We start from the raw sequence: 631 nt of genomic DNA on the forward strand, positions 1-631 counted from the left end.
GCGGGGCGTTGCCGGAAAGGAAGGGGATGTGTGTGTGTGTTTCAAGGCGGTTGCGAAAGTGTATTCTGTTAATATGAGCACGTTGCATGTGTGAGCTTACCCTGTCTGTCTGTTTGCCTGTCTGTTTGCCTGTTTGTGGGGGGGGGAAAGGCTCGGAGGTTCGGGCTCTCTGCGCCGCACACTTCACAGTCCACACACACGCACACCCTTTGTGTTCCCCCAGCAGCAGTCAGTGGTGCTTTGGAAGTACCGGTATCGGCAGTTGAACACCTTTGCTGGTTGTCGTACTTGTAACCGCGTCGTACCTTTCCGTCTTCCTCCGTTCTGTTGGCGTTACCTCCGCCCCAGTAAGAGATGTAGAGGCGGCGGAGAGGAACGGAATTTTAAGAGGTGACGATCTCGCGAATACCCCACCCCCCACCCCCCTCCCATATCCGGATCCTCGCTGCGTGTCCTGTGTACGTATTGTACTACAGCGGCCGTACATCGCCATCAGCCGTCACGCGCTGTACAAGTTCCTCATCAATGCGGACGGCCACGTGTCATCCTCCCGAATGGGGCATATCATGCAGGTATACGGCTGATGTACAGCCAAGTACGGCATGGTCTTGACGAGCTGTCACACTAGGAC

At 55.9% G+C, this 631-nt stretch overlaps 1 protein-coding gene across 1 annotated transcript in view; it reads left to right on the plus strand.

Moving 5' to 3' along the window:
* Positions 1–631, plus strand: part of VOLCADRAFT_92043 (uncharacterized protein) — a gene marked incomplete at both ends in the record, with an annotated part of 10852 nt that overhangs the window by 5831 nt on the left and 4390 nt on the right. The window contains one exon of the mRNA XM_002951442.1: positions 477–572. Within this exon, the coding sequence (XP_002951488.1) occupies positions 477–572 (96 nt within the window). The remainder of the gene's footprint in view (positions 1–476; positions 573–631) is intronic.

Source organism: Volvox carteri, assembly GCF_000143455.1.
Source record: "Volvox carteri f. nagariensis unplaced genomic scaffold VOLCAscaffold_24, whole genome shotgun sequence".
NCBI classification, from domain to species: Eukaryota; Viridiplantae; Chlorophyta; class Chlorophyceae; order Chlamydomonadales; family Volvocaceae; genus Volvox; species Volvox carteri.